Genomic DNA, 13,430 nt, shown 5'->3' on the forward strand with positions numbered 1-13,430 from the left:
TCAATCAGAATAGGAGGATTTTATACGAGGGAGTTTTCAGAATTGGGCTGGTTATATACATTTTCAACTAGTACTTTGTACTAGATTGTCCTTATACATAGAGGATATAGATATAAAATTGTTGAAATCACTCTGCCTTACGTTCAAAAATGGGCTATATCTTGATATAAAACCCTTTACACTAATCTCCCGATGAGAAATCTTGAGTTCACAAAGTCGTGTTTCTACCCCAATTTCAATGAACAACCGTGGCGAGTTTGGATAAAGCGATCTCCCAATTTATGTGTTTGAACCCAGAATGGCGCTTTTACTACCAATTTTCCGGACCCTACATTTGAATTGAGGGCCATGAATTGCGAATCCGCAAATGAAATGTCCGAGCTCTGTACAGAGATGATGATGTATTATAAGCTCTGGCGATAAGTTCAAGAGTCAGAAATTAAAAGTTAAACCAATGGCTGTGCAAATTCTCCTGAAAAGAAAAGAAACGAAATCTGGTAAGATAGTGAGCTTAAGATATGGAAAAAACATTTTCCCATATGCTAATATCTGATAGTATCGGCTCTAAGCATACCACGAAACCAATCCCTGATGATGGTACAGTACGTATCCCCCCTGTGGCTTATGACCTGCCAAATCCAACACATTTGCCGGCAAATTTTGAAAAATACCAAAAAGAGAAAGATAGTCATTTAACATCTTCACGTCGCCTACAAAGCCTCTTTTCGATAGCCCTAAATGTTTTGAAATATTTCAAGCCATGTCCCCAGTTTAAATGGGAAAGTGTTTATAGCATTTAAAAAATCATATGTTTCTAAAACCTGAGAAAACAATTAAAAAGCCCCATTTATTTATTATCTAATATTTATTGTTTGTTATTGGTATGATTCATACATACGTACGTTCTATGGTAATAATGGGTGTATAGTTTCGAATATATAGAGATTACACGCAAATATGTATATAAATATTAACAACGATTTAAAACAAATATAAAACAATATAAAGAAAATGTTCTTAATTATGTAAAACAAGTAAAAGGTATACGAATATCATGTACGGACCATGGGTATTAACATAATACATACATTAATCTAGGCATTAGTTACTGTAAAATATCTATGCATTACCCACATAGTACATGTAGTCTAAAATTTAAGGAATAGTGGTTTATAGGCTCTTCGCAAGCCTTCGATTATATCGTATCAATCCCATAACATTTACATACATATGTGTACTTGGCGATAAACATATATAAAGCTTAATTTTTCAGGGGATTCTCTGTGGCTTCAACTATTTTCAAAAAAAAAAAATGCTTGGACTTTACAAATCCCCTTCAGCCGGGGAAATGCCTTTTAAAAAAATTAATGTCTTATTATTATGGTTGGACGTCTAGAATTCTGTGCCACAATTGGTACAACGTTTATTTTTCATAGCCAAACAGCAAAGTATACCCACTGGAAAGAAGACAAGGGCACAAAGAAGGCCACACAAAGGGTAAGAGTCTTCGAGTATGCCTATACGGCAAGCGGGACAGCCGCCAACAACAATGATGTTGGGTGTTTCGAGTAGTGTGGGAGGTTGTATGACCACACTGACTGGAGTAGATTCAAAAGCTCCATAGGAGGGTACTTGGTATCCGGGCTGTGGTGCAGAAGCCGGATAAAAGGGACCTGCAGAATATTGTTGATTGGGTGGAGCTTGTGGCACATAATATTGTTGTGGTGGCTGATTGGCACCCTCGGTAACACCAACATTTGGATTGGGATACTTGGTGCCTTTAACAATCAAAAAGAAATGGTGCATACATTACTGTTAATCTTCTAATATTGTAATTGGGTTGGTATTTAATTACCTTGCTGTGGTGTTGGAGTTGTATCGGCCGATGTATTCATGACCTCTTCGTATGAGGGAGGAAGAACTTCTTTGGCAGGTGGCTGAGACATAATTCCTCTTATTCTTTGTTATTTTAATGAGTAATTTAAAAAAAAAATGCAATTGTAATGGGGAATTTATTATCTTTGCTTTGGTATAACAGTTGGGAGTGCAGTTAAGTCTATTTAAAATTGGTGTTGCCACATGGATTGTTTTAATACTACGGTAAGGAGAATTCTTGGTACACTAAGTAGGTAAATTCATAAGCCCAGCTGATCAAATTTTCCAATTTCAGAGTTGTATCCAAATCCCACTAGAACGTCAAATGCTTTGTTTGCATTTTAAAGGTTTTTTACACTTTGTTTCTTTTTTCACATTTTTATAATTTACACGTTTATAATCATAACTATTGATCTTGTGGCTGCTACACATTATAAAGGAAATGAAAACTAGAATGCAAATTTGTCAGTGTACAGAGGTTTGAGAGCCAAATGGGAATTTGCACCACCATCCCCACAGGGTTGTATCGTTGATTTCGTTGTTGTTGGGCTTATGACGCCACAACTGTATCGAGTGGAGAGTCTCAATGAGAGGACTCTGCACTCTTGCTTAAATACTGAGTGCCTATGATGCTCGATACGACCAGGCGAGTTATTGGTGCCTTTAAATATCCAATGGCCATTATGTTATCGCATCGATCAGAACGAGCTTGCTGGCCTATAAAAGCTTGACGAAGATCGCCAACTCCACATACAATGTGGCTTCAACAACAACCAATAATCATAGGTTTGTTAGGTACCCTGGCACGGGATAGCTGTGTGCACCACATAAGCTTTAACTTTGAGGTCCGATCTGTGTGGTGTTCATTGCTGTCACGAGAGCGTCTGGGCGCGTTTACAGGTTGCGAATAGTGAATTGCTCCATACGTGATATCTTCAATGGCAGTGGAGGACATCGAGCGTAGAGCCTTAGTGAGAGGCCGGACGGCACCGGCTCTTGTACAAATACTGAGTGCCTATGTTTCTCGATAAGACAAGGCGAGTTATTGGAGTCTTCAAATAACCAATGGCCACCATGTTACCGCGGCGACCGATCCTTTGTCGCTACAACAACAACTACAATTGGTTTGTTTTATTTACCCATTAGGCGAATTTTCTAGCTTAAACCCCATTTACACTGCACTTTAAATCCGGATTTAATTGTTCGATCATCTGTTTTCCCTTTATTAAATCACGTTTTAGGGTTTTAGCACTTAAATCTCGATAAGGCCATTAATCCAGATATAGTGGCCAATGTGAACGTACTCTAATAACCCATTTATTAACCATTTACAGGTATTGGCAGTTGCCCAACAGCAAAATATTGAGTTCACTATCTCTCAAAATCAGTGCTTAGTGTTACTAGCTCGCGCCATTTTCGTTGTTTTTTTCGTGTTATGGTTCTTAACTATTGCGTTGCCCAAAAAGTAATTGCGGATTTTTCATATAGTCGGCGTTGACAAATTTTTTCACAGCTTGTGACTCTGTAATTGCATTCTTTCTTCTGTCAGTTATCAGCTGTTACTTTTAGCTTGCTTTAGAAAAAAGTGTAAAAAACGTATATTTGATTAAAGTTCATTCTAAGTTTTATTAAAAATGCATTTACTTTCTTTTAAAAAATCCGCAATTACTTTTTGGGCAACCCAATATAATACACACACACACAACCAAAACTCTTTGACAGATAGTGCACATCGCAAGTAATTGTACTCAGCTGTTTACGGTATACTATGTGGTAATTAATTGAAACAGCCCTAATTTAATTTTTGTTTTCATATGGCACCCATTTAAATACATTTCATTTATCGATAACAACTTACATATCGATATACATATATAACACTTTCAAAAAGTACCATCACAAATAGAAAAACTTTCTAATTGGAAAAGTTTAGTAAAATAAATAATCTTTCTTAATAAAATAAAAAACTACTGTCAAAAATGGCGAAAATGGCATTTCAACATGAGGCCGGCACGGCCATGGAGTGTTTAAGCGTAAGTTAAGGACACATTTTAGGTGTTCTCGTGTTTAATTAACCTTGTATCACTTACAGATTCCTATAACGCTACATAAGGAAAAAGACTATGACCAAGAAGGAAGAGAAATCTTAAAATGTGGCTTTAAAATTGGCGGTGGCATTGATCAGGATTATAAAAAGAGTCCCCAAGGTTATACAGATTATGTAAGTTGGAGTTTACTGGCAAAAAAAAATCGCAAGTTTAAAACTTGTTGAGGAAAACTTTGTGGGCGGTTCCTTGTTTATCGCTTTTGCAAACAATAATTCAGTTCTAACAAGTTTTGAAGATAAGACCTGAAGTCCTCTTGTAGCTTACTTAACAAACAAAAACAATAGCCATTATTGAAATAAGATGAGATTTCTTTCATATCAATGACTATCGCCCCATGGCAGGCGGATTGACCCGATGGAGTGCTTCATCGGCAAGGGCTGCCGCCTCAGTATACAATACACTGCTACAACAACAACAACTCATGTTTATAGCCGAATCCATACGGCATGCGCTAAGCCACAACCCTACATAAAGATTTCCGTACCTCTAACGATCTAGCCATGTCCGACCGTCTGACTGTTGAAATCACGCTACAGTCTTTAAAAATAGAGATATTAAGCTGAAACTTTGCACAGATTCTTTATTTGTCTATAAGCAGGCTAAGTTCAAAGATGGGCTATATCGGACTGTATCTTGATATAGCCCCGAACCACCGATTTAGGGTCTTAGACCCATAAAAGCCACATTTATTATCCGATTTTGCCATAATTTGGGACAGTGAATTGTGTTTGGCCGGTCGACATCCCACTTCAATTTGGCCCAGATCGGTTTAGATTTGGATATAGCTGCCATATAGACCAATCTCTCGATTTAAGGTCATAGGTCCATAAAAGACGCATTTATTATCCGATTTTGCTGAAATTTGGTACTGTGACTTGTGTTAGGCCTTGGCCCAGATCGGTTTAGATTTGGATATAGCTGCCATATAGACCGATCTCTCGATTTAAGGTCTTGGGCGCATAAAAGGCGCATTTATTGTCCCATTTTGCCAAAATTTGGGACAGTGAGTTGTGTTAGGCCTGCCGACATCCCACTTTAATTTGGCCGAGATCGGTCCAGATTTGAATATAGCTGCCATATTGACCGATCTCTCGATTTAAGGCCTTGGGCCCATAAAAGGCGCATTTGTTGTCCGATTTTGCCAAAATTTGGGACAGTGAGTTGCGTTAGGCTTGTCGACATCCCACTTCAATTTGGCCCAGATCGGTCCAGATTTGGATATAGCTGCCATATAGACCGATCTCTCGATTTAAGGTAATAGGCCCATAAGAGGCGCATTTGATATTGTTAATGAGCGGTATTGAATTTAGAATCGGCACCGGTTCCTGCTGAAATACTGAGTGCCTGTAATAATTAATATGACAAGGCGAATAATTAGCACCTTTAAAAAATCAATGGGTATCATGTCCGCTGCTATGAAACGGAAAAGGAAAACATTATTTTATTGAAAAGACGAAGCATTTATCGTTTATTTTTTGTTATGACCTTTTAATGTATATATCTTTTTTTTTGCATTTCTCTAGGGAATTTATGTTACCGAAGTTCACGATGGCAGTCCAGCCGCCCGAGCTGGTCTACGCATACATGACAAAATATTGCAGTGCAATGGTTATGACTTCACAATGGTCACCCATAAAAAGGCTGTCAGCTACATACGCAAACATCCTGTGCTCAATATGTTGGTGGCAAGAAAAGGTGTTACATCTACATAAGGCATATGGCCAATTGGATTCTAAGCAATAGTTTGAACAGCTACAATCACTGTCGAATCACCATTGCAACAGCCAGCCTAAGCAATTGTTATATGCACCTAAACTAAAATGTATGCTCTCTAGAATCTATTTTAACTACATAAGTTAAATAACTCGCCTTTTACTTATGTTTTGCCGATTATTTGCATTGGCAAAATACCTACAAGGATCTCTCTATTGCTTCCTATCGATTATTTAATCATTTTTATATTTTCATACGCCATTGAGCAGTGTAATGTATCAATGTTATAAAAGTTCTTCATTTGCTGTTACACTAATATTAGTAGAGCTCATGTATATGGTTTAAACTCATATTGTAATGTGCTTTCATTAAGCACTGCTAATAATGGTTTCATTCATAGTTTTTTTTTTGTTGTGTTTACCCAGAATGTTTGGTATTATTTTGTTTTTTATTTAGTCAACTAGCAGCTGAGGTGATTTTATTGCCTTTTATTATGACTAAGGCAAAGTCTATAAAACATTCTGACATTTTTGATTTTATTTAACATTTCCATTCTTTGTTAACATCAAGCCCATAATTAAGATTAAAGCCGTGGCCAAATTTAAAGCTATAAGAAATATCCAATATGCATTGTCTACAAAATAAGGAAAAAACAAAAACAGAAAATACTTGTACCATGTAAGCCTGAAAAGAATATGCATTTATCTACAGTAGAAATTTAAAGTTTAACGTATACAACAACCACCACAACGCACAAAATGTCGTCCTTTGCTAAAACTGTTGTCATTGAAATGAATGCATTCCATTACATTCACAAAACAAATTGCCCTCATATTTGATCCAGAAAAATCCTCTGAGAATATAACTTTTATATAATTTACATCTACAAACTGATTGTTTATAGCCATTTCCAACTATATAGAATTTATGCATCATACCATTAGCAAGACCTTAGCTCTCTCTCACCCTTGTATACAAACGAAATAGTATTTTATGTGATACCATATATGTGTATGTTTTTAATTAAAGAAAATTATATAAATATATCATTAATTCTTAAGAACATTTTTGTTTGTTTTGTAACTAGCTACAGTAATTGATTTGAATTAAATAAAAACAGTTCAGTTTTTTTGCAAAGACTTTTTGAAAGATTTTATTATTGCCAAGTCGCCAACAAGTGATCACTATGTCCAAAAAAAAACTCTTGGATTCGTTGCCTCGGGCATAGACCCGCTGGCTGGAATAACGAATAATCGCTTCTATTGCGGTTCGGTCCATCATCTATTTTTCAATCGGATACATTGAAACACTTTGACAGATCATTTTTGAGAGGTTGTTCAAACTTTTATCAATTGGTACAGCTCTTAATATGTAGCACGATACTAACCAGAACCAGAGATGCTTGAAAAGTTGCCTTCAGCTGCGCTTGAACGAATGTTTTCGACAACTGATGATAATGATCAACTTGAGTTACTAGAGTTCGGCTTAGATAGGATTCATTCCGTTTTTAAAAAGAAGATGTTTGTGAAAAAATACGATTCGGACAATTGGATCAAGTATCCTGAGATCAGGTTTCTATGGCGGATTTGGCATATAAAGATTTTCTTCGAGATAGAAGCGATGATAACTGAAAACCATACTGCAAATTGAGGAACCGCTAGCGCTAACAGAGTGAAAAGAAGGATTAAGAAGAATGTGCATCGTGCTCTGTTTGATAGTTGGAGTACTGCTAAGGGTTTGTGGAAAGTCATTAGAGATAATGGACTCCTCAAGACCAGTTCCTCAGTTACTACTGGCGACTCTGCCGTTTATTTGTAGACAACCAATCTGATGTACAAAACGATGTGTTCGAATTTCAGCGTTTCCCTGCTAATGGCGACTTTTCTTTTAGCAGCATTACTCCCAATGAATTGTTTGATGCTTTTATGTCAGTTAAATCTAATGTCGCTGGGTGTGACAGGTTCCCGATGAAACTTTTTTAAGATAATTTTCCCATTTATTTCCGATTTTCTTATTTTTATACCCTCCACCATAGGATGGGGGTATATTAATTTCGTCATTCTGTTTGTAAATACTCGAAATATTCGTCTGAGACCACATACAGTATATATATTCTTGATGGTCGTGACATTTTATGTCGATCTAGCCATGTCCGTCCGTCTAACTTTCCAAGGGATAAAGCTAGCCGCTTTAAATTTTGCAAAAATACTTCTTATTAGCGTAGGTCGGTTGGGATTGTAAATGGGTCATATCGGTCCATGTTTTCATATAGCTGCCATATAAACCGATCTTGGGTCTTGACTTCTTGAGCCCCTAGAGGGGGCAATTCTTATCCGATTGTAATGAAATTTTTCACGACGTGTTTTGTTATGATATCCAACGACTGTGCCAAGTATGGTTCAAATCGGTTCAAAACCTGATATAGCTGCCATATAAACCGATCTTGGGTCTTGACTTCTTGAGCCTCTAGAGGGCGCAATTCTTATCCGATTGGAATGAAATTTTGCACGACGTGTTTCGCTATGACTTCCAATAACTATGCTATGTTAGGTCCTAATCGGTCAATAACCTGATATAGCTGACATATAAACCGATCTTGACTTCTTGATCCACTAGAGGGCGCAATTCTTATGCGATTTAAATGAAATTTTGCACGAAGTATTTTGTTATGATATCCAAAAAATGTGCCATATATGGTTCAAATCGGTCCATAACCTGATATAGCTGCCATATAAACCGATCTGGGGACTTGACTTCTTGAGCTTCTAGAGGGCGCAATTCCCAATTCCGATTTGGCTGAAATTTTGCACGACGTGTTTCTCTATGACTTCCAATAAATGTGCTAAGCTAGTTTCAAATCGGTTCATAATCTGATGTAGCTGCTATATAAACCGATCTGCGATCTTGACTTCTTGAGCCTCTAGAGGTCGCAATTTTTATCCGATTTCCTTGAAATTTTGTACCACGGATCCTCTGATGACCATCAACATATGTTTTTATTATGGTCTGAATCGGTCTATAGCCCACCACCGAAGGATGGGGGGTATATTAATTTTGTCATTCCGTTTGCAACACATCGAATTATCCATTTCCGACCCTATTACGCTGATCAGGAATATATATATTCTTGATCAGCTTAAAAATCTAAGATGATCTAGCCATGTCCGTCCGTCTGTCTGTCTGTTGAAATCACGCTGCAGTCTTTAAAAATAGAGATATTGAGCTGAAACTTTGCACAGATTCTTTTTTTGTCCATAAGCAGGTTAAGTTCGAAGATGGGTTATATCGGACTATATCATGATAAAGCCACATTTATTATTCGATTTTGCTGAAATTTGTGACAGTGACTTGTGTTAGGCCCCTTCGATATCCTTCTTCAATATGTCCCAGATCGGTCCAGATTTGGATATAGTTGCCTTATAGACCGATCCGCCGATTTAGGGTCTTTGGCCCATAAAAGCCACATTAATTATCCGATTTTGCTGAAATTTGGGACAATGAGTTGTGTTAGGCCCTTCGATATCCTTTTTCAGATCGGTCCAAATTTGGATATGGCTCCCATATAGACCGATCTCTCGATTTAAGGTTTTTGGCCATAAAAGGCGCATTTGTTGTCGGATGTTGCCGAAATTTGGGACAGAGAGTTATGTTAAGCCCCTCGATATGCTTCTGCAATATGACACAGATCGCTTCAGATTTGGATGTGGGTCCATATAGACCGATCTCTCGATTTAAGGTTTTGGGCCCATTAAAGGTGCATTTATTGTCCGATTTTGCTGAAATTTGGGACAGTGAGTTGTGTTAGACCCTTCGACATCCTTCTTCAATATGGCCCAGATCGGTTCAGATTTGGATATAGCTGTCATATAGACCGATCCGCGCCCATAAAAGGCGCATTTATAATCCGATTTCACTGAAATTTGATACAGTAACTTATGTCAGGCTTTTCGACATCCGTGTCGTATATGGTTCAGATCGGTTTATTTTTAGATATAGCTACTAAAAAGACCAATATTTTGTTATACACAGTTGAACTATGACTTGTGTTTTTATGTATTTGGTCCAAATCGGAACATATTTCGATATAGCTGCTATGGGGCATAAGGTATGCATTTTCTTCGGATTTTGACGAAAGGTGGTTTACATATACCCAGGTGGTTTACCCAAAGTTCGTCCCGGACGAATTTTACAGAAATTTACACACTGCAAATTATCTTATAATTTAGCTTAAGTTACCTATTTTTATATTTCATATAATTAATTTAAGAAGTTTTATGTTTGAGATTAGAGCTTATTGTAATTTCTTTCTTATAGGTCTTAAGAATTACAAAATTCAGAAAATAAAATAAATAACGTCTTTTATGCGATCTAAAGGGGGCTTATTCCCATGAGTGTGGCTCGCACCACCTTGAGAAAATCCTGCAGTGTTGTGTATAGATAAGCAGCATGTTGTCATACCATAGCAAAAAATTAATTCAGTTTATCGTGAGTAGCTACTTACCTTCTCCACAATTTATTTTCATCATGAAAACTAATTTTACAATAGAAAAACAAACTAAAAACAATTCCTTTTTTACATTTGTTTATTAGAAAAAATCTCACATTGTATGACAAAAATGACACGCACGCACGCCATAAATAAAAAATGTGTTCGTTATCTAAAAAGTGATTCCACATTGATGAGGTTGGTTTTGCAATCTGAACTCTTAGGACCAAGTGAAACAATCATGGTCTAGGTAAATAAAAAAAAACCGTAATAAGTTATACATGTGTATGTAGAGCAATAATAGAGTGAATTCTTTCATTTTGATAAATCTAAAACGATTTTTTCAGGCTATAACTAAAACAAACATTCAGTTCATTCCTTTAGCGCAAAATGCCAGCGAGGACACCGGCCCGGAAAATGGAAGAATATTTTTAATTCAAGAAATGTAACCATAAGAGGAATTGAAAATTTGATGAAATGTTTCTTTTAAGTGGGAAAATTTGCCTAACTATAAAAGCAGCTTTCGGCAAACACTTAATGCTTCTTATTTTTGCCGGGACGCTCGTATTTGCTCTTGGAAGAATGCCACAAAGCCAAAGGAATGGCCAATGAGGGCAAAGTCATAATGGCGAAAGCAATCCAATCGAAGAAGTGGGAAGAGAAACGTTTGTTGAATTCACCCAAGTTGACAATGCCACCCTCACCAGGTTCAGAGCTAACGGCCAATTGGATCTGAGGAAGAGGAAGAAGAAAAAAAAAACGTCAGAACTATAAACTTTGTTACAATGCATGATAAATCATTACCTTTTCTGCTTCTTCAACTGGTTTGTATGATACCTCAGCAGCGGTGAAGTTGAAGTAGCCATGGGATTTTGGCCTCACAACAACAACGTGTGTGTAATTGGCTTGGGGAGCCAAACGCTCCACATTAGCACTGGGTTTGCCACCAACAATTTCAAATGCTTCTGGATGGAAACCATTGTCCACCAATTTGATATTGGTGGCAGCTCCATTACCGACATTATAGAGGGTATAACGCACCAACAAATCGCTCTTTTCCACCAAATACTTGTTCAGTATCTGTTTGGAAACCAACAAACGGGCAGACGTTTCGGAATCTTCGGCGAAACTTACGCTTGCCACAGCCAAAAAGGCAAAGGATATCAGCAATGATTTGAACATGCTTTAAAATAAGAACGAAAACATTTGATTAGAAAGAATAGAAGTTATAAAGCAGAAAACAAAAACTTGTTGACGTGGAGCAATTGGTCCATCCACTTTTTCAACTTGATGGTCACTTGAATATTGTTTATGTGCACTTATTTTTGACTTGCTCACACAGTCTATTCACTTCTATTTGAAAATTTGCATTAACTTACTTTTAAGCTAAGTTTTATTTAATAAATTATTAAATTAAAAGGCTCTTAATGACACTTCGATGCTTTCAGCTTTCAGTCCAACGTTTCACCACCTCTTCAATGATAGCGGCAGCCGATAGTATTGTGACGTGTAACTTCGTGCGCCACAACGAATTTACACGAACTTTCAAAGTGTCATACTTTTGACATATATCCCCATATGAAACACAATAATCATATCGGCGACAAGCGTTTCAATAAGAAAATTGGATGATGGCAGGTCTACGTTCGTTTTTCGCAAAATATTTTTCGATAAAGCCTAGGATGCACTTATAAGGTGAGATCATGCGAACAGCTGAGAACAATTTATTATTTTTGTTATGATTTTCCTGTAAATCTAAATTTCAAAGGTTTGATAACACAGCTGTGATTTTTTCTAAAATCATGAGGGGATGTTCTATTTGATCCGATATTCCACACCCAAGCAACAGTGTTATAAAGATGAAAATACAAATATAAAACACATTTGAAGAAGATAAGTTGTAAAACAAAGTTTATTTCTTAAACCACTTTGACATTTCAATTTAAAGCATTTGTCATTCAAGATAGTTTCGTTGGAGGTAGTTTTTTGTTGTTGTGCTAATGACCCTACCTCTTAATTGTACCATGGATAAAGCCTAATACTGACTTCATTCGAAGGGAATATGCCTATTTTATTATTGGGAAAGTCTAACAAAAACACTCAAAAAAGACAACAGATTCACTTATAAGGTGAGGTTATGCGAATAGCTGATTACACTTTTTCCATTTTTTTTAATTGCAATTACTCTTAAAGTCAAATGCTTGTTAACAAACAATGTGAATTTAAAAAGGTGATCTCAAGCGAACAGCTCAAAGCAGCCTGCCATTTTGACGGTATGAAGACGTCAATTCTGTGTTAACACTAAGGGCCTGCAATTGTCACATTTTTTCTCTATTAATGCCATCTGTCGGAAACAAATGCATTTTGCTACGATATGCGATCATTCACACACGCCATGACGGCCTGAAAAAAATATTCCAGTCTTGTGCTGCAATGCCAAAACAACCACCATGCCATAAAGCCAAGTACTGATTTCGACTTTTCACACGAATAACTGTCAAAATGCACCAAAAAAAAAATGTGGTGGCGAAGATAATGCGAACACACTCAGTACAAGTGGTACTGAGGAAGACATATTTATTGACAGGTAGTGGCATTTGCCCGACAACAAAATATTGAGTGTACTAGCTGTCAAAATCAGTGTTTGTGCAACTCTGATTTTGAATATGCTGCTAGTTCGCGCCATTTTTCGTTGCTTGTGTGTTATTGTTCTTACTATAATACACACCCAACCAAAACTCGTTGACAGATAGTGCAATTCGCGAGAAAAAATTGTACTCAGAACCAGAACACACCCAAACAACGAAAAATGGCGCGAACTAGTAACATATACAAACTCAGAGTTGCACTAATCACTGATTTTGACAGATAGTACACTCAATATTTTGTTGTTGGGCAACTGCCAGTACCTGTAAAGGAATATTTCTTCGTACTGAGTTTTATGAGCAAAATTGTAGCGACATGTCACATGTGATGTGCTGCATCAGGATAAATTTCGCACAATTTTTATTTCAAATGTAACTTAATGCTCACGAAATGGGCAAAATCAACTCTGATTCAATACATCGTCTTTGTTGTATGTCGTTATTTGACTTTTGTTTGTGTTCTGACAAAGACAAGAGTCTGTCGAATTTCGTAATAATTTAATAGGCATTTTCCCTGTGAATGATGTCAGTACCAGGATTCACTAATAAAAGGTTAGGTCACTTGGGGTGACATAAAGTGGATAGGCCCCATGAACGTCATTG

The 13,430-nt window shown here is 36.9% G+C and overlaps 3 protein-coding genes across 4 annotated transcripts; 1 reads left to right on the top strand and 2 right to left on the bottom strand.

The window, feature by feature from the left end:
• Positions 1-846: 846 nt before the first annotated feature.
• On the bottom strand, positions 847-2,057 carry LOC106092123 (membrane protein BRI3). Its single transcript, XM_013258887.2, has 2 exons — positions 1,856-2,057; positions 847-1,778 (listed from the first exon to the last, which is right to left on the bottom strand). Exons 1-2 carry the CDS (start codon positions 1,944-1,946, stop codon positions 1,393-1,395), a joined length of 477 nt encoding a protein of 158 aa, XP_013114341.1. The 5' UTR covers positions 1,947-2,057; the 3' UTR covers positions 847-1,392.
• A 1,721-nt stretch (positions 2,058-3,778) lies between these two features.
• On the top strand, positions 3,779-6,833 carry LOC106092124 (tax1-binding protein 3 homolog). The gene is made up of 3 exons (XM_013258888.2): positions 3,779-3,908; positions 3,968-4,096; positions 5,507-6,833. Exons 1-3 carry the CDS (start codon positions 3,855-3,857, stop codon positions 5,693-5,695), a joined length of 372 nt encoding a protein of 123 aa, XP_013114342.1. The 5' UTR covers positions 3,779-3,854; the 3' UTR covers positions 5,696-6,833.
• A 3,428-nt stretch (positions 6,834-10,261) lies between these two features.
• LOC106092122 (translocon-associated protein subunit beta) lies at positions 10,262-11,681 on the bottom strand. Of its 2 annotated transcripts, none has more exons than XM_013258886.2 (3): positions 11,562-11,681; positions 10,987-11,365; positions 10,262-10,914 (listed from the first exon to the last, which is right to left on the bottom strand). In XM_013258886.2, the coding sequence occupies exons 2-3, from the start codon at positions 11,362-11,364 to the stop codon at positions 10,717-10,719; spliced, it is 576 nt and encodes a 191-aa protein (XP_013114340.1). In that variant the 5' UTR covers position 11,365; positions 11,562-11,681; the 3' UTR covers positions 10,262-10,716. The 2 variants fall into 2 exon arrangements, with proteins under 2 accessions (XP_013114340.1, XP_059216232.1); XM_059360249.1 differs by lacking the exon at positions 11,562-11,681 and adding an exon at positions 11,523-11,543.
• Between the last annotated feature and the right edge of the window lie 1,749 nt (positions 11,682-13,430).

The sequence above is a fragment of the Stomoxys calcitrans genome, chromosome 1 (genome assembly GCF_963082655.1).
Source record: "Stomoxys calcitrans chromosome 1, idStoCalc2.1, whole genome shotgun sequence".
Lineage (NCBI taxonomy): Eukaryota > Metazoa > Arthropoda > Insecta > Diptera > Muscidae > Stomoxys > Stomoxys calcitrans.